General features: G+C 40.0%; 1 protein-coding gene across 2 annotated transcripts in view; it reads left to right on the top strand.

The window, feature by feature from the left end:
• prkcab (protein kinase C, alpha, b) overlaps nt 1–27,099 on the top strand; it is a 95,439-nt gene that overhangs the window by 3,356 nt on the left and 64,984 nt on the right. For both annotated transcript variants that reach the window (XM_067476303.1, XM_067476302.1), the window contains exon 3: nt 24,898–24,980. In XM_067476303.1, coding sequence (XP_067332404.1) covers nt 24,898–24,980 — 83 coding nt within the window. The remainder of the gene's footprint in view (nt 1–24,897; nt 24,981–27,099) is intronic.

The raw sequence follows: 27,099 nt of genomic DNA, 5'->3' as shown, positions 1-27,099 counted from the left end.
GAGGTATTTGTAAAGGGGCTGAATCGTCCACCTTTGTCAGTGGAGTTTGACCATGAATGCATCATGAAAGTAAGCAAACAGAGACATGCTCCTGGAGCTAGCGGCTGCTTGTTCTTTCAAAGTCTGCAGAAGGGACAGCTTGCATTTCAGACCTTTGCCTTTTTTGTATGACATGAATGCACATGGTTTTGATTTTTTTTTATAACACGCTGGGGATATGGGATACTGGATTGCTGTTACATACAGACAATGCAGTGAGATTTTATTTCTAATGTTTATCAGTATGTGGCTGTAAATTGATGGGTTTTTTTTCTGAAAATGCAAAGTTAGCTTGTTATTCATGTTTAAAGCCAAAGAGCTGCTTCTTTGAAGTAGGAATATAAAGTCGGGTACAGACAGTCATTGTGATAAACTCGTATCTATGCTGCAGAAAGGTGAGGTACAGCTAGCTGGAAGAACATTTGGCTTCCGTGTTGTTAGAAAGGTGATAAAGTGTGGCTTCTGTGATAATTCATCTTGATCCATTCCCCTGCATAGGCTGATATCAGTTTATGGTTTCTTAGGCGTGGGCTGATTAAGGGCTGCCTAGAGCTTCTTTCTGTGCATTGAAAAGCCAGATAACAGCTTTTATTTTTATTTTTTTAAATTATCCTCCTATGATTACCCACCTCCACCACACAGCAGCGAGCAGTGCAGTGCCACACAAAGTAGTGCCATGGCAGAAGAAATGGCTTCATTACTATAGTGTCTCTGCATGTGTGCAGTACCCTGCAGTTCACAGGCCCTTAAATGTAACGGTTCTGCCTGGTTCATACATGCCTAGACATGAATGACATCTTGAAGTTACAGTAAGCATCTTCTATGTCTAGTTTGAGACATAAAAACAAAATCCACTCTGCCCTGCTCATCCTTCCCTATCTTTGCTTTCCTACACTCCAACATACTCTGTCCAATGCTTTGGGTTGCCAACATTATAAAATTAGAGTAAAGGAGAATGCTCCAAAACTTGGTAATGAAACTGAAATATTTCAAAGTCTCTGAAATCCCAAACAAAAGTCTCTGCAATGCTAGCAGCACTGTTCTGTGACTCTGGGTGATAGGAGGCTTCAACAGCACCCCCCCCCCACCCCCCCTAAGTTCTGGAACATATTTCTACTAAGATATTTTAGAAGAAGTTACGTATCTTATCTTTATTAACCACTGTCTGGGTAAATGGTATTGCCATACATTCACAGTAGCCTACTTTATTTCCAGTCTCCATAGGAACTGTACAGGATGTGACTCACTTCTATATAATTAAAAACCTGCTTATTCATAAATTCTACCTTACAATGCACTGTACAATAGTTTGTGTGTTTAGTTCATTTTGGAGAAGAGTTTGATTGTTTAATGTTCTCTGGTGTGGTCCCTTGTGGAGATGCATGCACCAGTGATGCATCCTATAAGAAAGAGAAATGCTGTTTTCTGTCCGGTACACATTAACATTATACACTCGGCACAGACATCGCGGCCTCTTCTTGTATTCTCTCTTTCTGTCACTGTGCAACTTGTATTTCTTTATTCCCACGCCTTTAATGGGTCTTGCTTTTTTTCACGACTCATAAATGTTTTGTGGCAAAATATGAAATGCATCCCGTAAATACTGTTCACGTGTGTAATGATAGGAGTGTAAATAGTAGAGAACATGTAAAGAGTTATTAAGTGTGAAAACCAATCTATTTCCCGTTAAACTTATGTGTATGTAAATGACATTGATGTGGTAGTCAGAAGATGCTGATGTTTTAATTAGTTAACTAAAATAAAAAAGAAATAAATTATTTTGAAAACAAATGAGTGTTTTCTGTACTTTCTTCCCTGTCTTCGCTGACTGGTGGTCAGACATAAGAAGACATCTGATGTGACCTCTGACTCTGAGAAGCTTAAGTGGAAATTCTTGTTTCTTTGTCAAAATAATTTGCACCTTAATCAATAATAAATGTGATCATTAGTTGTACCCCCATAGCATATATTTAATTTTTCTATCACTTAAATATACCTACAGTATGCAGTGCACTGGTTCTATCACATCACCTCTTTCTTTATAGGAAGATATCATGATCTCTACTTATGCATATGCCCAGTGCTGCTAAGCAAAATGAATCACAAATGTCTTACTGATACATAGAAAATGGCCTTTTCCCCAACAACCTGTAATTGGGAGATTTGATCAATTTAGCATTTCACTAAAACCAACCCCTTCAGAAATATTTAAAATTATTGAGTAGTCTACCTGATTAATTTCTGCAGGAATACTAGTTCTGGCCTGTCTCAAGGTTTGCGAGTTAACTGATCTCCAAACATCATCTCAGTATTGTGTAGCATTGAGTAACTTGCCACAATGATGGATGCTCTGCTCCCCCCCCGCCCAATGTCCCCCTCCTCCCCAGCCTTTGAAGTTGAGTGTCTGTGGAAATGACTGTGCCATCTGGAGAGTTGAGAAGAGAGCACTACGTCAGTACTCAAGAAAGGCAAAAGATGGAGGAATAGCCAGTTGGAAATGGGAAGACAAAAAAGAGTCAACAATGAAGAGAGGGTTGGAAGATGCTGAGAACTAGGCAAAGGTGAACCCCAAAGTAAAAGACTAAATAAATGCAGGAGGATCTGGAGTTGCGAGGGTGAGAGGGACGATGAAGTCAAAGAGGTCTTTTACACATTCTCGCTTGTTGCTGCAGAGTTTTGGCAAAGATAAAGCAAACAGTGGAACTACTCAGAGCGGATGAAAGAGAGCAGAGTGAAAGCAGTAGTGGCTCTTATGTTTAGAGGATGACCGAGTGTAAACTGTGATCAAGCTACACTGATAAGTGATGTCTCAGAATCTCAAGTGTGCGGAAGTTAAAACCACAATAACATTTTCTTTAACTAGGGGAAAGTAGAAAGTTGCATTTTTGCAACACCTCCACTACACTGTATGCAGTATACGTGTTACAGTGAATAGTCTGTTGTATAGATATTTACAATCTGATAATTATAAACAAACTTTTATTACATATGTTTATAAAGTATTTCCATCACAGCTGTCTCCTACATAATCTGACACACATTAATTTTTAGAAGCTATTAGAGAATCTTAAGTTTAAATTTTTAACTTAAATATAAATATGAATAATATAAATATGAATGACAATAACAGATAATGGAACGTCTGAAATTGACCTGTAAAGACCTTGTACTCCACTTGTGGGGCATCTTCTCTTACAAATAACCTTGGCAATGTTCACACACCAACTAGAGAGAGAGAGAGCTTTATTCAACAGGTTGACCATAGAATTAATGAATTCATACTTTTCTGTCGTGGTCCTCCTTGATTTACATACTTAACGTTAGGTTCTAGGGATCTTTGGTATGGTGTTGTTTGTAAGCTGCTGGCTGTCTGGAATTTCCCTTAGGATCAATGAAGCATCTGTCTATCCCTCCCTCCATCCATCCATCCATCCATCCATCTATACATCTAATACTGATAAATAGTGTCGCACATGTTGGCAAAATGTGTGTGAAGTTGCTGGTGTGCTGAAATCATATTTCACATTTGCACCTGACTCACCAACTTCTCTTAACCATTGCTTATTTTTACCTTTGCAACAGCATGTGTGTGTTGTCCAGCACAGTATAGCTGTTTATAAGTTTGTGTGTTCTCATAGCTAGTTTTCCCAAATGTGTTTATCGTTAGGATTTGTTTTGCAATAATGATCGTGATTGTTTCCACCCCCAACCCTATAAACGGACATTTCAAGTACTATCAATTCATTATCCAAAACCACTTAACCTCTTAAGGGCTGCAGGGGAGCTGGAGCCGGTCCCAGCTCTCATTGTGCGAAAGGTGGGGTACATTTATACGAATATTACCAAACAGAGGCTTAGTTATGTAACACTATCATTCATTTAAAGTTCTGTTTCTGAGGGACCATGAACCAAAACAGTCAAGTTTCAGGCAGGAACCCTTCACACAGGAAAGGTACACTAATGAAACTCTGTGTAAAGTTCTATTAAGCTGAGGAGAGCGGCAAATTTCTCTCATTATTAACAATAAGGTATCAGTTTGAGCTCTTTCACAATGTAATTTGATAGAGCTGCTTTAAAGACACAGTGAAACATAAGTTATCTTCTCTATTGAGACATAGTTCAGAGAGAAAAAATAATAATTCAGCGATGTTTAATAAATAAAAAAATCTAATTTTGTTGGATCCCTTTGTGGGCAGGACTCAACAAATACAGGTGTAGAAGAGTGTTGATCTCCATCCAAGCTTCCCTCATCTGTGTTGGAACATTAGGAGGTGGATGGAGAAATAAACTGATTAGAGCACAACCACGCTCTTTTGGAATTTAAAAAAAAGAAAAGTTTTTGCCAACTCACATCCAGTAAAATACCTCCTACTCTCTATTATGCTCTGTTAGCTTTGACCCATGAGATAATGGTCAGCTGGAGTTTTACACTTTAATATGGGTGTTCGCTTGATTTACACCTGAGTTTAACATGAGTGATTACAAATATTTCTACGAAATACTTGATTTTACATAATAATAAATTTAACATTTTGTGGTTATGGACTGTTTATATGTTAGTTACAGACTTATGATTGACATGCAGCAAGAGATAGAACAATCAACATTCTCATGTATTTCATATAGATTTTCATATATAGTATTTTGCTCGGGGACATTCCAGGAAGGCAGATGCTGTCTGTTTGCAGGAATGTCTGCTCGCTGTGCTAATATTCAGTGTTTGTGGTTCTTCTAGAGCATAGTCTATGACATCTCCATAACTGTAAGCAGCTCAGCTTTTTTGTTCGTGAAATCTATTTGCATACCAAATGCAGCCAGTTTGCCTACTCTCATTTCCAACCTAGTGACTGTTTACTTCTCATCAGGATTTTTATCGTGTGCACAGATGAAGGTGTTGGTTGTGGGCTGCTCCCCCACTTTCTGGGACATTTCTTACCCCTGTGGGTGACACCATGTATGTGTCAGTCAGCATGACGAGAGCTGACACACATGCCTCCAGTGAGACCGTCTCTGAGCCCTAATGGCAGTGTAGGTGTAGAGCTGATCGCTTCCTCCATAAAGAATGGAGCAGTGGACCTCATTAACCAATCAAGGAGCAGAAGTGTGGGGGTGTTGGAACATGAGAGGAAGAGCTGTGCAGCTCCTGATGGGGAGCCCCAAACAATAAACAGGTTACACTATTGCAGGCTGAGATCTTCCTCTTCTCCTCTGCTTTATTTGTGAGGATGGCCTCTATATGTTAACTCGTTAAATCCTGCTTGAGTTGTTTTCTACTTTCTTAAACAGATGTAAGACTTGTTGTTGCTAAATGTATTCAATTATTTTTTGTTAACTATGGATCCCCCGCTCAGCAGTGTGTAGCCACTTTACACTGCCACACTTTTAGTTAATGGAATGAGTTTAAGAATCCATTAGTTTAAAGTGGGGTTTTACTATTATTATTAATTCAGTGCAAAAGGCTTAAAGTGAAGCTTATTTTTTACAAGCTTCACTCTCTCCTTGTTAAAAAACTAATCGGAAGAAGAAAACACTAGAAACACTGAAAATAGAAGTCACCCTGAACACAATTGACACTGCATTTCCTGATTTTAACCATGAGAACAGTAGATCAAGTGTTAATCCAAAACCAAATTAGATTTTGCTGTCAGCATATAGATCAGCACCCAGAAGAACAACAAGCCAACTCTGATGCTACATCGAACCATGTTCTGTATAAATAAATATTTTTAATCATATACAGTTCAAAGGATAAAAACCTTTAGGGCTTTCATCTTTTAATGTCTAACAAAACTAGCCTAAGTCATTTCTAACTGAATTGATTGACATAAAACTCTTGCAGAAGTCCTTTCTGTTCACGTTAAACTTTGTTTCTGGAATCTCTTGAATTTTATCCATCCAAGATGAATCTGGTTGGGACTCATTAAAATAGACTTGGTAAATGTGGAGAAATCACTGAACCATGCCTTAATATATCAACGGTTTTAAACCCTCTCCCAGCTGAATGGCATTAATTACACCAAGAGTGGAAGCTTAGCTGGCTGGGATAATTATGTGTAATTCTGCCTATGCTTGTCTCTGCTCCACATTCAAAATGTCCCTTTTTACTATTGAGTGTTGTGTCTCTCTATTGCCCCCCCTAACCCTCCTTAACACCCTTTCTCTGTGTCTCCGCTCCCTTTCTCTCCACTCACACTAAAAACTACTGTAACAACAAAGTGGGCCATTTCCATTTTGTTATCATGGTAACAGCTCTTCTGGGCAATTTTGATGTGTGTTTTGTGTTATCAAATCTCTTCCACTTTAATTATGTTGATTACAACCTTTTAGTCCTGTTCTTAATCTATACGTCATGCACTTGCAGCGAGCTGATCAGCTGATTAAAATAACATACAGCATTCGGCAATGATAGAGTGCAACGTTTTCTAACAGGAAGTTCTACAAAAAAGGGTGTGGCATTGCCCGTTCAGCACATTCTGTTCTATTTTATTGGATTTACATTTAGATCTTATCAAAGCTACTTTGCAAAATCTAAAAATAAAGAGTATAGAGCTCACAAATCCTTGGACACACGGGTCAAGTCACACACTGTCAAGAAAACTTTTTTTTCTTTTTTTTCTTTCATCTGCGCTGATAGCTTTTCAAGCCAGTGCCCAAAAAGCGGGGTGCACCAGTTAGCACAATTAAAGATGGAACAACACAAGACTTTCTATTTCTCAACCTAAGGGGATTGCCACAGTCTGGGTTCTACACAAAGAGCTCTCATTTTAAACTCCTCACTGTGAACAGGCAGTGATGAGCAGGAGAGAAGAATGGATGACAGTGATGTGAGGAAAGGAAGGGCAGCATATCATTTACACTTTGTGGCTTGTACTACTGTGTATATCATCGACTATACCCTAACACAAACCAGTGGTTCCCAAAAGGTTGTATAGACTGAAGACTTTTATAATATATATTTTCTTTTCGTGTTAATTTTGCATCTTGATCTCGGCCTTTTAGGCAAAGACTTGCACATACAGTGGGCTATGTACCCCCACATTATTGCTTGTACCTTGCCAAATTTCTGTTTATGTGGGATTACCGGTTCTCAAAAGTTCATTCCAAACTTGAACTCTGCTTTTGCTGGCACAAAATCACAATAACTAACACCATAAGTTGTCTATATCTTTTTCATCATCCTCAACAGCTACTGTAAACTGTTGCCAGATACAGTATGCCAGCACGGTGTGCCAGGGTTACCATGGTAACAGTGCTTGGCCCTCGCTCTGCCTGTGGTGTGCCAAAGCTTTGCCAACTAATATACCCCAGGCGAGCGCTTCCCTTTAAAAAATCCATGACACAAATAACCCCTTGTTTCCAAATACTCCTTAAATGATGGTTCAACATGGGAGCTTGGCTTCAGTTTCCCACCCCCCAAATGGGCCTTAGTAGCTGTGGCAGTGCTTTTCTGAGCCTGTCTGCGTGGAACGTTAGTGATCTCATTGGACCATAAAAATCAAGATATAAATGAAGTGATACAATGCTAAACCAATACTTGGTGATTGCACCGTCAAGCACAATAACTAGGAGATCATTTTATATCCAATTCAGGACACATCCAACCCTTATTCTCAGCAGTGACCACCACAAGTGCAATATTTTCATTTTAACAGACTGTCTGAGCAGATCATGTCACAATGTTTTGCTTGCATAACACAATGTCATCTTGTGACATTAAAAGGGGGTCTTTTTGGAGACTTGGCAGCATTACTCAACTGAGAGTGGGTAGTTAATTGTCAGGGAGCTGCCTGTGTGTTTTTGCTGACACACAGTGCAGCGTAATAAGATGACACATACTGTTCACTAATAATCTCTGTTTTATCAAACAAAGGCAAAAGAGCAGTTGGAGAATGCTCAGAGGGAGAATGGTGGGGATTGCTACAGCTAAGCTGCTAGAATGATGTGCGTAATGCTGTCGTTAAAAAAAAACTACATGTGGCTACATTTTGTCTGAGGTGTGTGTACAAACACCAATAATCACAGGAGCAGTCACAGCATTGCGTTTGAATTTTTTGATTTCCAAAAATGGCACCAAAGCGAAAGACAGAAGAAATTCTTGATGAGATGCAATAAACAGTGGGCTCCAAGTGTTGCCACAAACACGCTGATGACTTTCTATCACACTGTTGGAGCATCTGTTACAAAATGACCTTATCTTCCCACTATGGTGTCAGTATGCTTTTATTTCATAAATTGGTTTATGCTGATGCCTTACAATCCTCCTTTACTGTCTATGATTATTTGACCCATGCACACACAATGATACAGTGGAGTAGCCTCAGCTTTATCTCAGCAATGTTTTATGAGGTGAAAGGTGTCAGATGTAAAACCTTCATCCATTATAGATGGTGCAGCAATGATTTATGTACAGTACAAGAGAGGTGGTTAGCTCTTACCAGAGTACCAATGTTCTAGCTTTAAACATTTAATTTAGTTATGCTCTGCTCCTACTATAAATGTAAACAATTGGTAGCTATGACAACACATACAAAAGTTGGGACAGTGTATAAAATGTAAATAAAAACAGAATGGGGTTGGAACAGGCTTAGTGACACACCATTTGAAATTGAAAGGGCGACTTGACCAATTTTCAACTTGCTTTCTATGGCTTTAGTTTCCGGGGTAAATGTACATCAATGCTTTTAAACTTCCCTTTGACTTCACTATATTAAAATATTTCCCTGCTTCTAGCTAAAAAAAAATCCTCCAGATGACCCGAAGGACTTTTTTTTTTTAGGACTCTGGAGGAGTTCTTGAAAAACAGGTTGCCTATGTTTAAAAGCATTATAGTATAAGCATTAGCATGACATAGCCTGAACTGAAGGTTCTTTCAAGTGATGTCATCTGGAGGCATTTTTCAGCTACAAGTCGAGAGATATTTTAATATTGGGAAGTCAAAGGGATGTTTAATGGCATTTATGTACATGTACTACCCTATCTAGACCCAAAAGAAGCAAGTAAAAAATCTGTAAAGGTGTCAACACAGTTAAGTGTGTATTCACGTGTGGATTTTGCAGTCCATCTATTCTGGATGAAAAGACTCCCCATGATCATTTATACCAGGGGTGTTCACCTCACAATGTCTCAGCAACCATTTCATAAATTCAGTGGTGATTACAACCATGGCTATTCTGGGGATGGTTTAAGTCAGAGATATCAGTTTTGACCCAAATAGGTGAGCACAATGTGCACTCGCTGGGTCTGTATTTGTGTGTGGGACCTGACTGTCCTCTCTTGTGACACTGGAGTGTCCAAGGACGAAAAGCAAAAATGTACACAGGAGTCCAGTTTTTATTTGGTACAATGCCTGAGGATCTCGCACGCGTACTCACCTTTTTAAAAAAGGTTACAATAATCTGTATTGTCTGTCCTGGGAAAGGTCACTGTGGGATGAAAACCAAGGAGTCATAATATAATGTCATCACACTTATTCTTCATTACTGAGTAAGCAAGGACCATTATTCATTATTTTATTTTGAACATTAAATAAATAGCAAGCTGAAACAATATTGATTTTGATAAGCAAACCTTCTAAAGTAATCAATTAATGACAAACACAAATTGTATTCATTAATCATGCACTGATTGTTGTCACTGCACTTGTATTATCTGGCTACTCATCTTTTATGGCTGCAACTACTGATTATTTTCAAAGCTAATTAATCTTCGGTTTATTTTTTCTACAAATCTCTGAATGCCAGAAAACCAGTAAAAATAGATGATTTCCATCAGTTCTGCTTGATGTATTCAAATTACTTGTTTAATTCAAACAACAGTTGAGTAAAATCACCACTTAGCAATTATGTATGTATCTGATATGACAAGAATTCACAAAATCATCACATTAGAAGCTAAGTAGTGAACTTGTGGCGTTTGTGGTTAAAAATACACTCAAAAGATTCGTTGAATTTTTATTCTGGTTAAAGTTCTTTTCTGGTTGCAGTTTTTTAAGTCACTCAAAAACAGTTAAGTCATACTGAGAAAAAAAAAGAGATAAGAAAGGTGCTGATAAAAAGTAACTAAAAGACACATAATAGAAGTAAAGCAGTGAGTGGCTCAGATGGACACAGGGGACTTTCCCAGCCTCAGAGTAATATTTTTGCTATTTCGGTGCAAGGACGAAGATGCAAGGAGACAGGGAGGCAGGGAGACTGAGGGAGAGGCAGAGGGTTAGAAAATGTGTGTGCCAGTTTACTGAAGCGTGCTCTCCTGCTTCCTGCTCCAATGGTGCTCTGTGTGTGTTTGTGTGTGTGTGTGTGTGCGTGTGTGTGTGTGCGCACGTGCTGTGGAGTTTGAGGGTCACCCAGTAAGAGACTGCAGCGCAGCTCTTAGTCATCCTCACACCTTGGTCCCTTTTTACCTAACAATCCATCTGTCAACTTATTTGCCAGCAGAAACAGATTCCTTGCTGTAAACTAATTAAAATAATTTCTTACCAATATGTATGTTTACACTAAACACTGAGGAGATAGTTTATTGTATGTTAGAAATTTTGTTGAAAGGAGAAGACAGAAGGGAGGACAGGAGACGGAGGCTGTCAACTCCTGAGTCTCTAATCGAAGGTGTCACGGGTGGGTCCCCTCCTCGTCTTTCCCAGCCTCTCTGCTCCTCTCAGGGCAAATATAGCAACAGGCACCACAGGGGAGAATCAGCGATGTGCTACCATGTTTTTTTTGGCCATCTGTATGCTAGAATGGAAAGAAATTACATTCTTTGATCTGCATTTATCGTCTGGAGGGTGCCACCGATGAAATTACAACAGTGTGTTTCTTAGATTTGTTGCTTCCTGTGGTTTGTGTGTGTGTCTTGGGGACAGGTCTTACATCGTTCATGTTAACAGTTTGTCCACATGGCATTACACCACCAAACCCAAACAAAAAACCAATGGAAGCCAAAATATCGCTTGATTAGACTGAAATATGGCCATAAATCTATCAGTTAAGCATATGGCTTTAAAACTAAATGAATTAAACTAGTATGAATGCTGTTATTTTCACTGCCCTTAAGTAAAAGAAGGATCTGTGTGGGAATGAGGGGGCTGCACTGATTCTCACCAACTGTTATATTTGAAAGCCAGCATTGTGATAATAGTGTAGATCCTGAGGATTTGAATGACTTTATGAAAACCAGAACATGGCAAAAAAAGGCCTTTTAATTGAATTAAATCCTAGAAATAGTTAATGATTTTCTTTCAAACACATTACTTTACATTTAATCAGAAATAATTAAATGTGTGTTTACATTAGTCTAATCGACGATGAATTTGCAAAACGACAGAAGGACTGCCCCGCAAGTCCCCCACAGCTGGCTCAGTATTCAAGCCACCAAGGGAGGAAATGCTAATGCTGCAGGAAGTCTGCTCAGTCATTTTGTGCCGTTACGGATCATGAGCACCATTAGTGGCTCCTATTTGACCGTCAGTAGGTGCTGTATTGTGTTTATCTTTGTGGATGTACTGTTGATAGTGATACTATGAGTTAATTACTGCCCCTACACAAAAACTATGCAAACATGTACCGTGTATTTTTTGAAGTATGCAAAGTATAAAGTACTGTACTACGTAAACATATAGTACTGCTCTTCTTTGCTGCAAAATATAGTGTTTGAGTCTTGTGAAAGTACATGTGAAAGTACAGTATTTGACGTTAGGCTGTAAATTGTTTTGAATACATTAACATCGGGGAGGTACATTGCAGGTAGGTTGTAGATTAGATAAGATATTAATTAATAGACAAAGATATAAATATATCCAACAAAACAAATAGCTCTGGTGAATTAGAGCATTGAAAGAGAATCAAAGGAGTTCAAAAGATCAGCGGCTTTTGGCTTGTCCCATCAGGGGTCACCACAGTGGAACATGTTCTGCATGTTGATTTGGCATGTGTTTGTTTTTATGCCAGATGCCCTTCCTGCCGCAACCCTCCCAATTGGTCCGGGCTCGGGACTGGCACCAGGGTTGGCCTTGGTGGCTGGGTGGGGCCACACCTGGCGGGGTGGGATCTGCCTTCTGCATCCCAACCCAATGCTTTACCACTGATCCACCACCCCACCCCCCAATCAAAGCAGTACTTTTTTTAACTTAAAAAGGATGTATAGAAGAAAATGTGAGACAATAGGGAATAGATTACCACTTAGCTGACATAGTTAAACATTCAGTGTACTGTCAAAGACAACTATAGGAAAACTAGCAAATACTCAATTAGTTAGAAAATGAGTTAAATGATTAAGACAAGCTGAGCCTTAGCAATGTTACGGCAGCAATAAATACAAATACAATTATGAACAACAATCTTAAGAGATATCAGAACTAAATAGAATAGAAATAAACACGAATGAATTACTTAGTTAGTATAGTTGTTGCCCATTTAACTTTCTGTTAATCAGCTAATCAATTAATGGACTTGTTGTTTTAGCTCTGGTTATACTCCATATGTTTGAATTAATTTATACATTTAGTAAGTATGTGGTCCTGTAGATATATATGTGTGAATATTAACAGGTTCATCAGTAGGTGTTGCTGGTGCAGAAGGATCTGTGTCTCTGCAGAGCAGGAATAGTAAGTCATACATCAACCACACCCCACATGGCAACAGACAGCAGAACTGCTAACACCTACTCACATACTGTAAACACACATACACAAATCTATATACTGAGCTGCTGCTATAGCTTTCACACGCCGTAGTCTGTTTACACCTAGCAGATATTAGAAAAGCACTGGCATTATCTCTGGCACAGTAAATGTCAGACAGACGAAGTCGCCGTGACAAGTCCGGCTGCATGGACAGAGCACATCCCACTGGAACACTGGGGCGGTGGAAGCTGTTGAGAGAAAAATTATGCCCCATCTGTAAGAGCAGCTCTTTATGTGGAGCCAGAGAGAGCTGGTAAGAAACCCAGCAGCAGAGAGAGGAGTGAGAGAGGTGGGCGTAATTGTGTCTGAAAAAGAGGTTAACCACATATGAATTCAATGGCCCAGATAAATCACCCCACTGTAAAGAGCAGTTAAAATGAAGAGAAGGCTGCAAGGATCAAAACCACTTGTCCTACAAACTGTAGAGGGTTTTATTGTCCCTTTTTTTTTTTTTTTTTTTTTGGTGCCAATTCATTTTTTTTTTCTGGTAAAGCTGTGTGATTATTGGCTGGGAGATCTTGCTAAGGTGCAAAAAAACAAATTAAAACCCAAGAATGATTCTGTGTATGAAATCAATTTGGAATGCCAGGCTTTGAGGGACTGGTACGGTATGCTCTGATGATGTCCCTGAGACCGAAAAAACAGTTTTTAACCATTCTAGCATCGGTAAAATCTCTAACAATTGTTTTGATTGGCATTGCATTTTGCTGACATCCATCAAAAAGTCTCTATAGGATGAATCCTGGTGACTTCAGTGATCCTCTAACTTTCTTTCTGCGGTAGCATTAGAAGAAACATCTGAAAACCTACTGCACTAAGGAAAACTGGCGAAGGAAAAAGCCATCTCTGCTGTCAAGCTTTGGTTTGTGCTTTTATTTATTGCCTCTAAAGTATCCAGTATAGATTGTTTTAGGAATGAGTACTAAAACCTGTAAATCAATTACATTATCTGGGCAAAAAGCCTCAAAAAAACACGTAAAATGGTGCAGCAGGAACCAAAAACATAAAAAATATGGCCTCAGTACGGTTCTTTTGTTTTGGGGTTTACATAAGTGATTTGTGTTTCTTAAGAAACACAACACAGACTAAAAGCTGTGGATGTATATGTTTGCCAATTATTTATGCCCTCTCAGACGCAGGACTGGAAAACTCAGATTATTGTTGATGAATCTGACTACGAAAAAAGGTAAAGGGGTTAACTGAAAGTAGACTAAGAAAGCATGGGGTAGTGTGGGAGGTAGCAGGTGCTAATCGAAACCATCTTGCAGAAAGCGCAGGATGCCATTTCACCACAGCTGCTGCATTTTGGTTTTTCTCCCTTATTCAGCTCCAAATGGTACAGGCCTTGCGCTCGACAGGCTGACTAATCACTCCACACAGGCTGAGATGCAGGCGTGTGGATTAACTAGGCCAATTAGCCAAGTACCGAGGCACCTAGTGATGAGAAAAGTCATGCTCCCTTTCTCAGCCAAGTGCCATTAATCAGCAATAAAGGGGCTGAAGCAACACTACAGTTTACTGACTGCTTCACTATTTACAATGGCCAGGTTCTCTCACTCGAGCATCTTGACCTCAATACAGCATGACTGTGTTTCTCTGGGGCTTTGCAGTTTTCGTGCTTCAGAAATACACTGGATTCTGGATAGTCTAGGAGGGGGACAGGGAAGGGGAGGCTGTGCCAGTATGTATGTGTGCAAGTGTGCAAGAGCGTGTGTTTTCACATCTCATGTTCGTGTGAGTCTGTCTGTTTTCGCACATTTAGTTCATCTGTGCATCTGTATGTTGGATGTATAAAGTAAGTCCATCTATAAAAACCATAAATATCAAGCAGGGCTTTCATGCATACACGTGTGTGTGCGTGTGTGTTTGGCTGTGCCAAAGAGCAGGCCTCATGGTGACAGTTGTCCAGTCTGCTCTTGTCTACTTGACTGTTGTGCAGTACGCTGTCCCCAGCCGACCCATGATCAGCTCATCAGCTCAGCCAAATGAGCGAAAGAAGCTTCGGCTCACATAATATAAATCCGCCTCATTTTTCGCCTCATCCTTTCCTAAAGTCCTATTTCATTTCCCACATTTTCCTTTCTTTCTGTCACCTGTTTTCTCTGCATTCCCTGTAATGCATATTTTGCCTGTTTCTCCTCACTGTATCGCTGCTGTCTTATGCTCTGATGTTGACTTCACACTGTTCTATACCAGCGGCAGACATTTAAAAGGAAATCAGTAGTGACTCAGGTGCCTCTTTTATTTTTTAAGTGTATGCTACAATGGCTGTGTGTATATCAGCTATTATACTGTCAAATTAGTTTGTTAGCGTTAATCACCATTTATCACCTGGCTTTTCGTGCTTACAAAAGAGAGTGATGATTCATCTTAATTCAGCCATTGTTTTTCTTCCACTGACTCAAGTTAAATGTGTACGTCTCTCATCATGGGTAGAAACATGATTCACACAAAGAATTTGCTATGATTCACACTGCTCAAGCAAGCACCACTCCAAATATTTGTCAGGTGTAGTTGTTATCATTAAAGCAATAGTTGTGTGCCATCTTTCTGTGTGCAAAATGTATTTGATGTGAGATTTTTTGTTTGTTTGTTTGTCTGACACCAGACCTGATGTGGTACTCTTTGATCAGCACCGTATCTTTGATATTTCTAAGAGAACATCTGCAATATTCACATTGAAGTTCAGAATTAAATGAAAATCAAGCAAGGCTTTTATATGACCATAACAATTATTTGAGTTTTTGCTTAGTTCTGTGCACAGACATGCACACCTGCACACAGTTCAGCAATTGAACAACTATAATATTAGGGAACAAAGTGACTCTGTTCTCTCTCTGTGTCCAGAAGAAGCAGACTACCTGAGTTATTTTTTTTATTTGTTGCTTATGAAATATTTAAAGTAAGACAGTTCAACCCCTGGGTAGTGGTCATGGTCTTCACAAGTAGCAATAATCCATTAAATGTCCCTTCATTTTCCATTTTCATATAATTCAGTTACTTTAAGTGAGTGTTTAATCAATTTAATCAGGAAGACACTTTATCCGTACCTTCGCCTCCTCTCCCTCCTCAAAGCTCTCTTTCACCATCACTTGGCCCTCCATTATGCTCATCACAATTTGTCTCCAATACACCTTTGGTCCCACTTCTACGTTTCCATCCTTCCCCTTTCACCACCACAACTCTAGGGGGATATGTATTCTTCTCATGACCTGAGATCCCCTATTTATATTGAAATATTATGTCCAATTTCCAAAGTCTAATTTCTAAGACTACTCATTCTCGCTTTCTCACACATATAAAATGTGTGTAGTTTTTCCTTACTTTTGTGTGTCTCTTGATTGATGTACCAGTTACATAGCAGTTGTTACATAGAGTTAACTGACATGAGCTGACATCGCCCATTATAAGATACTTTTCATTCCAAACCAAGTAAGACCATAACCTCAAAACTACTTAGTGAATTGAATTGCAAAAGTCAACTTTATATTTATCAGAGAGCAAACATTTTGTCTTTAAAAATGACATATTGTCATAGATAATGATTATGTTCTAGAGAAACAGTCGTGCACAGCAGCTTATCATTAGATGTTATATCAAAAATTTGTGACAGATTGTGCAAAGAAAAGCTGCAGCAATGTGAGAATGTAAGAAGGTGATGCAGGATTGTGGAAGAGGTGAGGGTCTGTGTGTGGGGCTTTGATGCAAAGAGAGCATAAGGAATAGTACAGGGCAAGACTGAGGTTAAAAGAAAACATCAAACCCGGCAGTTTTATGTTGCATGTGTACTAACCAGCTAAGCTGCCACATTGTATCAACTGTATATCAGCAGTTGGCATTAAAGTTGCTTAACAATACATCTGCCTGTAGCGAGAAATAACCTCTGGCCAGTAGTGGAAAACGAGCTCGTATTTTATGTAATTTATAGTATTATATAACCTTTGTGAAATTGTACTTTACTGAATAGTGCTGGGCTGTACTACATTATAGTTGTGTATTCATTAAAATACACCTTTATTTTAAAGGACTTTTTTTTCTAGGTTGCTGTTTTATATGGAACATTTTTGTTTGGTTTCACTTTTTTTCGGTATTTGAGTGAAAAAGATAAAAACAAGATCTGTGAAAGAATTCATGGGAAGTGACTAAAATGAGGGGGGGGGGGGGGGGGGGTTGGGGGGGGGGAGCTTGTTATTTATGTTTCAAAATGTCCTGAGACAAATTTAGCCTTGACTTCACTGGTCCCAAACAAATTAGTCTAGGACATGCAGTGCCGCAGGAGTGGAAGATGCTCTGATGTTGATGTGTGGTATCAGCCTGTCCTCAGGCATCGGATTCGGCCATGACCTTTGCCTTTTTGCTTTACCACTTGCTCTTTCTGTATGTTGACAGTGCACAATGAAGCCAGAGCCATAGTAAGGCAGGGTATTACCCCAGGCAACTGACATGCACGTTCAGGATTATTTGTTTATACATGTGTACTTACTCACACCTCCCAGTGTTAGTCAGTGTATTGTGGCTGTGTCTAATGTGGTCTTGTCTGGGTGCAGCAGTGTCAGCCTGAGAGCTTCTGTGTGGACCATAGCTAGCCAGACTCATTACATTACTACCAGTGTGACACCTGATACACAGACACAGGAGGCTTTGAGCCAGACCGCTGCAGGTGATACATGACCATGTGTGTGTTTATATGTCTGAGTGAGTAACTGAGAATATGACGAGACAAAAGACATTGAGACTGTATGCTGTACATGTACTTGCCGTTGTGTTTTTATACTTAAAGGTTGCAGTAAAAAAGGGTGAGTTGTGCATATGAGTATGTGTGCAAATGATATAAAATGTGAGCGATCAAAAGCACCAAAGCCCGTTCACATTTATGCATGCGCTTAGACCTGTATATTTCTGTGTGTCTTTGTGTTCAGAGTCATATTTAATTCATGAGGCGGTATATCTAAGTCCCCTGTTTGACTCAGAGATGTCTGGCAGCCAAACACTCCCACCTGTAGTTTGGAATAATTGATCAGTCCTCCTGTGGCCATTTTCTTAATACAAACTCTATTAGTTTGTGTGAGTATGAGCTGCATATGTAGCTACTCTGTGTACATCAAACCCGATAATGTATTAATGTGGTATTTGACCCTGACTGCCATGTGTATGTATGCCCATTTTGCTGCATGCTCTTGCTACTACATGCTAAGGCACTTAAAACATGAAGCTGAATGTTTGTAATATAATGGCCTATTTGACTGTATGAGCCATAAGGTTCTACATGTAGCCAAAGCAGCTTTTTGAGGTAAATGCACACATCAAAGTGCTAACATTCTCACAAAGACAATGGTTGTGTCAGTATTCCCTACAGGTATATAGTGTGAACTAGTAAGTGTATAATTTACACTAGTAGGACTGTTAACATGAATTATTACCAAATAACTTATTTCCATTCCATTGTGAAAACAGAATGGTAGAGCAGACTGATCATGGTGCGGGATAGAAGTAAATTATAAATATAGGAAAATCTATTGAATGTTATGAAAAACCAGTGAAAAAACAACCTAAGTCATCCAACCTAAATGACAGCTCCTATATAGCTCAGTCTTGGTTGCAGACATTTGTTAATCATCACCGTTTGGTTACACTGTGGCACAAAACATCTTGCTTGGGTTCCGTAAAAAGATGGTGGAGTCATGAATAAAAAAAACATTTGAAGAAAATTGAACATCAACTCCCGTGGGAAATTCCTGTATTTCGTGATCTATCTACCCCAGCCTCCTCCTAATGCAGGAATTTTTCACTCTATATACTACAACACCTAACTTTGTCCTCTGCCCGATTCTTTGGGGACATAAATCCTGTTAGCTTGGCTTAAAATTAGATTTCTATGGTAGCTGAGATTTATTCCTGCTGGCTTGAACCTCCTGAGAGATGTGTTGTGAAACACAGGGTGTAGAAGAGAATTTTAACTGATGGAATTTCTCCACCAATTTCTGCATTATTTGGATATGTTTGGTTGTTATGTGTGTGGTCGCTCAGTGTTTTTCTATGACAGGAAATTGGGAACCACAAACCACAACATGCAAAAAACAACAAGTACCGTAGAGACATTGTCTCTGTTGTCCGTGTCTGTTTTAACAAGCAATCCGGACAAGCATAATCAAACACCAATCTCGGGAGATTCGGAACCAAGGAGAAAAGTTCCTTTTCCTGCCAACCTGCAGCGCTGCGTGCAAGGAGACTGAGGAGGTGGTGTTTTGACAACTTAAATGCTACGTTACAATCTGACAGGGCCAAATTTACCTCGTACTCCAGCTCAACCAGTAAGATGTTATAGGGTGTCTGTTCAAAGTGGCTCACAAAGTTTGACATCATTGTTTCGTTTTCTTTGGTAAAAACTGAGCAGCATCCCCATTATGCTGACACTGATGTGTTTGCTTCTCTGTTTTGTGCAATTTGCTGCTCCCATCCAGAATTAGCCTAATTCTTCATATACACACATATAAACAATCAAATACTCTCATATGCATATTCATACAGCAGCTAATTATGGTGATGAGATAATTGCTAGACACAAGCAGCATTCATGGAAAGTTTTAAAAATTGTGTGTGCTGCTCGTAAAGAGCCACAAGGAAGTTTTTTTTCTTTATTCATCAACTGATCATATCAGTTCTGTTACCATCTCTTCCTCTCTCTTCTTGTGTCTTGTAATTTAGTTCATGTGTTGTCTTTGGGAATGGGCTTTCTATGTTACGCAGCCACAAGGTAGGCAGAACGGTAAGAACGGTACTGTAAGTATGTGCTGAAATTGGGTCTCCTAGCCCTTATTGAAGCTGCACCTCCTCATTCATCCTGTCTCTCTGCAAGTAAATGCTAGTTGCATGTCTATATCACATGTATTTCATCTCACAAGGGCAGTGGCAAAGGAACAGAGACTCACATTGTGATTTACTGAGGAAACTTTATCTGCTACAGTGTTGCCACAGTAACTGTGAACCAATCTGCTCTTACTTGGGCAGGGTTTATCCTGCATAGGGACCTTTCAACCAATCAGCCAATGGGGAACTTGAATGTATGTCTTTCAACCCCTACAGTGTATGTAAAATAATACATAGACATACCAGCAAAACACAAAGTAAACTACAGTATCATTCCTTTCACCAATTATTTGCTGGCCTATTCTCTCAACCACTACAGTGAGAGAGGCCACTACTGAGCCTCTCTCACTGTCTTCACTGTCAGTACATCCGTCCAAGTGTGGTCTCTGGCCATCGATCTCCCCCAGTCTCAGGAGAGTGTTATGAGAGTTATGGCAGTTATGGGTCATGTGATGTGGGGCTCTGGGAATCTCAGATCTGTCACTCACTGCACTAGGAAGAGTTCAGAGGTCACACTACTAAAGTTAGAGGCTTCCGTAAGAGATATAAGCCATGGATGAGATATTGTTTATGCCTCTGTGTTAAAACTGGCAAGGATCGTGTGGGCAGATACTTCTGAATACACACAATAACTCTGCAACACAAAATAGAGTTACAGCAAACAGTGTTTAACAGAGGAAAAATGTGCTCTGGGTGCTTTTTTAGCCAAAGCAGTTATTCAGCTCATCAGGGGGATTTATTTGGTGCATAAATTCAGCTTTTGGTAGCTGCATCTTTCAATGTCCCTAGTGAGTGTGGAAAGGTAGTGGAAACGATCTAGCCGGTAAACAACAGACGGATTTAGTTTCCTCTTTGACCTTTGAACTCGATCAAAATTTGACGAGAGGTTGACACAGGCCATGAATGTGTAAGCTACCTTTTCTATGTAAGCTATCATAGTTCCAGCTGCCCATTGTTTGAACCTTTCTATGGTTATCCTCCAGCTTTTTCCACCGCTTCCATTCAGCGTTTACACAGGCTTGTGACAGGAATAGCTTTTCATTCATCATTCACTGTGCTCTCACAGGCAATGTGGCCACTGATATCTGTATCTTTGCACATGGACATTTGTATCATTGCCCCACCGCCTGTGTATTTCTAGTGTCCATTGGCCAGGTGTAAAGGAAAAGTCTTCCTTTGCTTCTCCACCACCGTGGGGTTCAGTACACACTGTTCCAGCCTTGGCCAGAATGGAGCCTAAAAATAACCAAGAGAGGACAATGCACCTCCCTCACCCTCTCCCCTCCTCTCCTCCTCTAACATTTTCTTCCTTGAAATGACAATCTACAGAAAGACCACAGAGTCATAACAAGGGGGAATAATTTTACACAATCGACAGACTATTCGGAAGAAAGGTTGTCTTTTTCTGTTTATATAATGGCCAGAAGAGGGTGCAGTGAATGATTTGTGCATAATTTCCTGACAGCTTGTGTCATACTCAGTCATTTTCCTTCTAACACAACTATCATCTAACATCACAGCAATAATATTTTGGCACTAAAAATGATGTAGATGTAAAAGAACAACAGTACCTTCTTCTTAGAAACATCCATCTCTACATTTGTAAGAACCCTAAGCCCTGGTGATTTGGTTTCCTTGCTTTCCTGTTCATCCATTGTCTTGCAGACTTCCCTTTTCCTTCGGCAGATCTCATATCAAAGCCTCAGTTCTCTTTGTGTTCGGATGCACTCTGGGGGCCCAGATCAATTAAATGTGTCTGGAGGGTATTGAGTTGGTTCGGGACTGCAGGTGTCCTGCCCTCTGTCCTTTATCTGCACCGCAAGTCTTTTCTTCTGGGCAAATGCACAGCATAATTCTATTAACCGTAGCTCGGTAGATTACCAATTTCACCAGATTAGCCAGGGCTAAATCCACACTTTAAAGGATCAGGGGGAGGGAAATGGGGATGTGGATAGAGAGGTTTACAATGCCACCATGAAAACAAGCCACCAAAGGCCCAGCTATAGATACAAACACTACAAAAACAGGGTTACAACATGCTTTCCACTTTTATATATATACAGATGCAGGGAAGCATTTGTGTTGTGTAAGCTGCTTTGTGATGTCAGAGCCTGTTATCTCTGTTCTTATGCAATTAGGCTAGTGAAACAAAGCCCATAATAATTAATCATAATTTTCCTGACAATACAGTATGTCACTGTGTCACCTCTGCTCCTGCTGCTTCACACAGCTCTTCCTGCAAGAACTACACCGCACCACTCACTACTACAATAGTATGTTTCCAGGTGAAATCCCTGTGCCGGAGTCATGCAAAAGATTGATTGTAGTGGTTTTAGAAAACCTCCTAATTAAGCAAAACTGCAGGTCTATTTGTTTTGTTTTTTTAACTCCTCACAGAAATTTGTGAGAGAGAATTTTTGTTAATTCAGTCAGTGCAGAAAAGGTGTAAAAGTGTGTGAAGCAGCTTCACAGGTTTCACCAGATTGGGGTTGGGGTGCATGTAACATCCCATTAGCTGCCAGAGTGCTTCTGTGTTTCAGCTGCTGCAGCATATTGCTCCTACTTTCTTAAGACGGCTTTTAGATTGTGTGTATGTATCAGTGTGTATGTGTCTGCACACATGAAAGTCGATGCCAAGGATTATAGTCACAGAGAAACACAGTTTCCTTCTTAAGTCTCACTCACACACACACGCGCGCACATGGTCCAAAGCTAGATTTATCCCTTCCACTATTCAGAGCTTAGCAGCCCTTCTTCACCTCTGAACTGAGATCAGTGTCAAGTCTGCTCCAGCTCCATGCTTTAGCGCCAACTGAAACACAAACTGCTCCGAGATCAGTGCTTAAGAGAGGTGGCAGTGGACAAGTGGGTGTGTGGCTGAGGGTTTGAGGAGTGCTGATGGATAGAGGAAGAGAAAGTACGGACGTCATTGCACCCGTGATTCACATATTGTAAGTGGGCTGTGGAAGGAAAAGAGAAACCTGATGGTTGCACTCAGAATTGATGCTTCTTAGTAAATGTGTGTTATGGAAACGTAGCACAGAACATGAAAATCCTCTGGAAATGTTTTTATACTTCATTGCAATATTTCATTATTTCTTCAAACTACAATGTCCAAGTAAAAGAAAATAAATAAAAAACAAATCCCAGCCTTTTTGTGCAGAGTTTGTGGGCAACTGTGGCGCAGGAAGTAGAGCGGTCGTCCACCAATCCCCCCAGTTGCTCGTTCGATCCCCGGTTCCTCCGGTCACTGAACCCTAACTTAGTTGCTCCCAGTGAACGTTGGCCAGCTTCATAGGTGCGTGTGTTATTGTGAATGCGAACTGGTGAATGAGAAGCAGTGTAAAGTGCTTTGAGAGGCAACAGGTAGAAAAGCGCTTTATAAGCGCAGACCATTGGCCAGTTTGACCATTTGCATGTTCACACAGTGCTTGCATGGGTTTCCTCCAGCTACTCCAGTTTCCTCCCACTGTCCAAAGACATGCACGTTAGGTTGCTAGTAGGTGTGAATGTGAGTTTGAATGGTTGTCTGTCTGAGTATGTGTCTGTGTGATGGCACTGAGATGGATGGTTACTTGTCGAGAGCAAAACCCGCCTTTTGGCAAATTACAGCTGGAATAGGCTTCGGCCTTCTGGGATCCTGAACAGGATAAGTGGTTACAGATGATGGATGGACACTTTTTATCTTTCTAGCACCTTTTGTACAGGTCAATGCAAATAAAACAAGTACTTTACAAATGAGTGAATAGCAAGACATAGCAAATGATTAAAAGAAGTCTTAGATCAGACTAATTCAGAAATGAGAATTTAAAAAAAAGATAAAATAATCTGGTCAGGAAAACAAAATACAAGCCAGTAAAGTATTGAAATAAAATGAAATATAGATACAACACGCAAAGGGATTTCACCAGAGTCAATAGAATTCATTCTCTAGGGACCATGGATGCTTACACAAAATGGGATGGAGATCTTTCTGATGGAGCTATTTCAGCTCATCCAAAACAGTGGATTGAACAATACACCAACACTATAACACACTGCCCTCCCTAAAGCCATGCTGCAAGCATGGCTGAAAATTCTCGATGACCAGGTCTGATGAATTCTCACCGTCTGCACCTGCACCTGCATCTGTGCATAGCCTGGTTTGGTTTTTGCGTAATGAACATGACAAATGGCACCAATGACAACTTTAGAGCGGGTATAAATCACTGTGAGCCACAATAATTTTGCTAAGCTCTTTTATTGCCCTTCTCTCCCTCTCTGCCTCCTTTCCTCTTTATTACTCAAAGAGATGAATTCATGCTGACTCAGCACTACAACAGGAGGGAGGACATGTCCATCTTTGATACACAATGTGTACCATAAGTAGTGCAGTAGGGATTAGATTCTCATAATGAGAAAACAATAATAAACAATCAACAGTACCTATGTATCTTTCTAATATTCATATTTACTGAGTTTCATGGTACAGAGCAGCCATTTGCATGAACAGTAGGAACCCCTGCTGTTTTTGGACATCTCAGTAAATTCATATCTATTGTTTAACCAATGCCTGTCAGATTGTCTGGCAAGTGCGACTTAGCTGGCAAGGTTACAGACAAAAACCACACAAATGTGGGAGAGCTCAAAAGTGCACACGAACAAGCAGGCGGCTTGACAATGAGCGAGGCAGACAGATTGTGTGAGAATGGAAAAGAAGAAAGACTGAGGAATTTCAAATAATGGCAGAGAAAATACAGTTGGGTACACAGAGTGAGAGTCTCAGAGAGAATCAGCTTGTGTTCTAGCTGTCACAGATGTCCACGTTTTTGCCTTTCCCTCGAGATCTGTTGCAGCGTCCAAATGTAAATGCCACTGACGCTGACGTGAGGGCAGCGTCAGGTGTCGTGTCAGCAGTATCACAATGGGTGACGGTTTGGTAGAGGCAGATCCCAGTTTAGTGGGAGACAATAATGCAATCGTCATCAACCCAACAGACTGTAACATGACATACTCACATTTTTATGTGGGTGTGAATGTGGGAGTACACGGGCATTTGAGTCTGTTCGTCTGTATGAGTTTATGTGTCCACATCAGAGAGGCTTGTCAAACCCACTTTGGTGTTGATTGATGATAATTTACATGCACGTTCTCCATTTGTCAGAGAACAAGGGGATTCTTCTTTGTGTGCATGCATCATGTCTGTTTCCATTTTTATCCTAAGAGGCTGATTCGGAGAGTAAATGCATTTAACGTGCCCGTAAAAGTGAGATGACACCAACAATATCATGTTACGAACTGTTTGTTTAAAAAACTGTCTGCCTTCTCTCTTTTCCCAGTTTGCTGTTTTGTGGTTCACAAACGCTGCCACGAGTTCGTCAGCTTCTCCTGTCCCGGAGCAGACAAGGGTCCTGACACAGATGTAAGTTAATAGTTTATGTGTAATGTCTCCACAGTATGCAGCTTTTATACTGAATGACAATGACATTACACAAAGCACAATATCTCTGTGATACATAATATTACGACACAGTATAAGATGCTATATGTAAATTCAAGGGAAAACATTCATTAAAAGGCTTTTTTTTTTCAACAATTAGGAGCCTTATACACCTACTAACCCATATAACACATGACTTTCAGCTCTTGTCTTGTTTTTCCCTTACATGCCTGATTTCCATCAATGTAAACTAGGTAGAGATCCACCATATGTGACTCAATATGTCTTCACCAGTTATGCTGGATAGTTGGAAAACAATCAGGTGCTGCTCTCGAACCAGTATTCCTGGTCACGAGTCAAGTATTGAAAGGCAAAGAACTGCGTTTAGCTCTGAAACTGCCTTAAACTGTGTTGTTAATGGGTTTTTTTTGCCTGCTTTTTACTGCACAATGTGTGTGGAGTATGTGCTATTTCATTGGGCTTCTACTCTGTGAAACTACTAGCACCAGTCATTGAAATGAATGCTCGGTTATGATGGCCAGTGGTTTGCCTCTGTGCCACCTGTGGCCCTCTCAGCGTGAGCATATTCCATTGCCGGCTAAAGAACTTCTATTTCTTGTTTTCAATCGGTGAGTGTAGAAGGAGAATTTTGTATATAGAGTAGCTCATTTAGGTGCCAATCAGACAGAGCACTTTTTAGCAGCTTTTTGTAATTGTTTTCCATTAGAGTAAAGTGTGTTGCTTGTGTTTTTCTGCTTAATGCACCTTGTGCCCTTTTGGCCTGACCGCCTCTAGTTATAAAAGTTTAACTCGGGAAAAAAACTAATAATTGCAGTTTTATGTCTCACATGTGTTACTGTCATATTAGGCTGTTGGATAAACAGTGGTTCTAAACCCAGGACCAGCAGGTTCATATAGGCAAAACTAGGAAAGTGCCTACAGTTGCACTTCTCCAAGGGTGGAAAAATGTTGGTCCAGCTATTCAGAAATTACATGAATTGTTGAGAAATGTGTCAGTCGGGCTGGTCCTGTAACTGAAGTACTAGATGCTCCCAAGTTGACCTGTAATAGTGGGATAGAGTCAGGTTTTTACCAATGCTTTTATAGCGTTTTGAATGTTCCTTACCCTCCCTGTCTCAGATGCTTTAGAATAACGCAGGTTGAAATCAATAACAAACTACTTCTGCAGTACAGTGATCTAGAACTTGAAGTGGCACAGAGAATCAACATAGAGGATGCTTTTAACTCTCTTTGCTGAGATGAAACCATTGTAAACTTGTGGAAGATAAGTTTAGCTTCATTTGCTCTCTAGTTGTTCAAGTTGGTGAGTGAAGTGCTTGTGACTATTACATGTGTGTTGCATTGGCATAGCTATAAAACAGCTATATAAGAGATATTATATTATATATTATATTTATAAGAGATATTATGCAGATCTCTTCTGTGCATTATTTGAACATGGATGGAACACAATTAATGCAGGTAAATCCACTTTGACTGACAAACAAAAGGCACTTTTAAACCGAAAGTCAGCCATTTATCTGCGCTATATCTCACATGAAGTCCTTCTCTTCTTGTATGTCAGAACTGTTTCTATCCACACATTAGGTGTGATAACATTAGACTACCTTTACCCCAAACCCATGTAATGGGCTCATGGCAGAGTGGTGGTGTTTTGTCAGTCTGACCCCTGTGGCCCTTTAGTATATGGTACATGTGTTTGAAGTGCATGTGTGACCCTGCTTCAGCAGTTGAACCTCATTCTTCTCCTACCTTCAGGTCAGGGATGGAATCTGTCCTTGGTTAGATAAGAGGTGGAGGTTCAGCAAAGCAGAATGCATTAAAATCTGTGTAGTCACGTGCAACGAGCTTCAGCAAGCCAGTCGAATCCAACAATTTAAAAAACCTGCACACATGCAGAGAATAAGGCCTCATGTTCTCGTGGTTCAGCTTCGTCACCCTGAAAGACCCGCTAATAAATGTTCACTTACTAAGCCAATTAAGATGCAGGCACACACCCACACCAATACCCTCTTACACAGTTAAAAACATGAAAATCTCAGTTTTTAATGACCATATTGTTTTACAAACTTGGTTAAGA

The sequence above is a fragment of the Channa argus genome, chromosome 15 (genome assembly GCF_033026475.1).
Source record: "Channa argus isolate prfri chromosome 15, Channa argus male v1.0, whole genome shotgun sequence".
In the NCBI taxonomy this organism is placed as follows: domain Eukaryota; kingdom Metazoa; phylum Chordata; class Actinopteri; order Anabantiformes; family Channidae; genus Channa; species Channa argus.
Note: the sequence above shows the minus strand (reverse complement) of the source record. Positions and strands in the feature narration are given on the sequence as shown.